Source organism: Spinacia oleracea, chromosome 6, assembly GCF_020520425.1.
Source record: "Spinacia oleracea cultivar Varoflay chromosome 6, BTI_SOV_V1, whole genome shotgun sequence".
NCBI classification, from domain to species: Eukaryota; Viridiplantae; Streptophyta; class Magnoliopsida; order Caryophyllales; family Amaranthaceae; genus Spinacia; species Spinacia oleracea.
In genome coordinates this window covers 149,205,614-149,208,043 of record NC_079492.1, presented here as the reverse complement: position 1 = coordinate 149,208,043, position 2,430 = coordinate 149,205,614, and the positions used below count along the sequence as shown (strand labels likewise).

Here is a 2,430-nt window from a genome sequence, read left to right as displayed (position 1 = left end):
TAAACTATTGTTATCTGTTTATAAATATTGTAAAACCCCCCTTTAAAATTACAGCCTTTAGCGTTCCCCTTAAAATCCTGCCTCTTAGAATAGAACAAAACTCACCCAAAATTCGGCCCTGTTTCTTTTGTTTGAATCATGGCCAAAGAAGCTAAAAAGATGTGCAATGATTTAGATAGAATTAGTAATCTACCAGACTGTCTTCTTCATCGAATCCTCTCAAACTTGGATACTAAACTTATCGTTAAAAGTTCCTTTCTATCTACAAGATGGAAACATATTTGGGCACAAACTCCATTCCTCAATTTTAGGTTTCATATGGATCCTTTTTATGAACTTTCCTTCCCCTGCTTGCAAGTGCAAGTCTCGATATTCCTGGATTTTGTTGAACAAGTCTTGCACCGCCGAGAACCTAATAAATTATTCAAGTTTGAATTTATTTTACCCAATGTGGGAATCGATCCAAAAGTTATGGAGTCTATATTGTCATACGTTATGAACTTAAAACCAGAAGAAGTCACATTTCAAGTCGAAACTTACAACTCCATATCTATGGAATTACCCGAATGTTTTTACGTTAACGAATCTCTTGAAAAACTACAACTAACTGCTTCTTGGGTAACTTTTTCCAACCCTAATGGTTTCCTTACACTAAAAGAACTTAGACTTCATGATCTGAATGAAAATGGCCGTAAATCGGGTGATTCTTCTCATTATTGTTCTAAAAGAATAATATTTTGTCCTGATTTTTTCTCAAAATGTCCTGTTTTAGAAGTTCTGAGCTTTTCAGACTGTGATTTAAGTACCTCGGTGTTGACAGTGTCATCTCCCACACTTAAAAAGTTGGAGATTGTGAACTCGTTGTTTAGTAAACTAGTTGTTTCATCACCCCTTCTTGTTTACTTTAAATATGAAGGTGCTGAACCGATGAACTTGTACATGAATGGTGATCATCGTATGCTCGAAGAAATAGATATCGATGTCAAAAGTTATTGTCAAAGATATGGCAGTAAAAATCTTTTTGACATGCTTAGACAAGTCGAGAGTGCAAGATATGTTTCTGTGTCCATGGACACTGTCAAGGTAACTTGACAAAAACATCTTTACACTTTTTTTGTTCTTCGTAGGATTGTTTGATATTTACCACGTTTTGAGTTTCAGCCTTTTATACTTACCACTATATAATATATTATTTCATATTTACCACCTAAATTTTATAAAACGTTTTATATTTAACACTTTTTTAAAAAAATTATCCAAATTATCATACTTAATTAACTTCTTTAACTGAAAATTCAATGAAAGATGATGAAAATGAAAGAAGTTAGTTAAGTGGGCCCACATGATCGAAAAACTTCTTCGTCTCCTCCTTTTGTCCAATGATTCCTTCTAACAATCCATTAAAAGTGGGTGAATACAAAACGTTTCATAAGATAAGATGGTAAATGTAAAATTCACATCCAAGAATTTGTATCTTTTATGACAATCTAATAACGACGAAACAAAAATCCCGTCTTTGCGACGGGGATAACAATCAAACAACGACGGGAATAACCAAAGCAAATGTATTTTAGACAGATTAACGACGGGATTTCCATTAACGGCAGCCCCTTTTATGACGGGTTTGCGACATGAAATCCCGTCGTTAACCAACGATTATTGGTCTTTTGCGACGGGATTTCCCGTCATTAATGGTACAATTTCTTGTAGTGATTACATCTTATGAGCCGTTAAATACCAAAATCTGAAACTTAAACGTGGTAAATAGGAAAAAAAATATCCTTCTTCGAGTGATTGAATAGCTAATTCTGATTTTGTTTGCCTTCTTCGATGGTGACCGCAACTAAAGGCACTCGCCGCGGATGGTAGAAGAATTGAAAATGAGCCATCTCTGTTTCCTAATCTAAAGAATTTAAATGTGAAGACTGATTGGACAGTGAATGAATCAGGATTGAAATTTCTACTGTCAAATTCAGCATCAGATGTTGAGACTCTAATTGAAGTGCCAAAGTCATTAAGGTAATACACAAATCTTAAGTGCAAATTCGATTTCGTCTCTTGTTTATCTCTTTAATTTAGTGATTAATTAAATTCTCTTTTGTTATGCGCAGGTCAAGATTGGAAACCTTCACCATAATTTGAATTGCTTCTTGCCTCCCACAACGAAAAAAAATGAAGAAAGTGTAGGACAAATTGTTTTGCTGCCAAAGAGAATTTGAGAAGGAGGCTAAGGAAACTTGTGGGGATGTCCGCACAATGGTGGTTGACGAATGACGAGGAAGACTAGGGTTTTTTTTTAAAATAAAATAATGTAATCTCTCATTATGACTTAATTATTTTTGAGCAAGTCCATGAGTTTGTTTCGGAATTTTTGATGAAGGATAAACCTACATGAACGTATTATATAGGTTTATAAACGTTTTTTGTTTA

General features: G+C 34.2%; 1 protein-coding gene across 1 annotated transcript; it reads left to right on the top strand.

Moving 5' to 3' along the window:
- Positions 1–68: 68 nt before the first annotated feature.
- Positions 69–2,430, top strand: LOC130463828 (F-box protein At5g03100). Its single transcript, XM_056833091.1, has 3 exons — positions 69–1,083; positions 1,850–2,019; positions 2,112–2,430. The coding sequence occupies exons 1-3, from the start codon at positions 139–141 to the stop codon at positions 2,140–2,142; spliced, it is 1,146 nt and encodes a 381-aa protein (XP_056689069.1). The 5' UTR covers positions 69–138; the 3' UTR covers positions 2,143–2,430.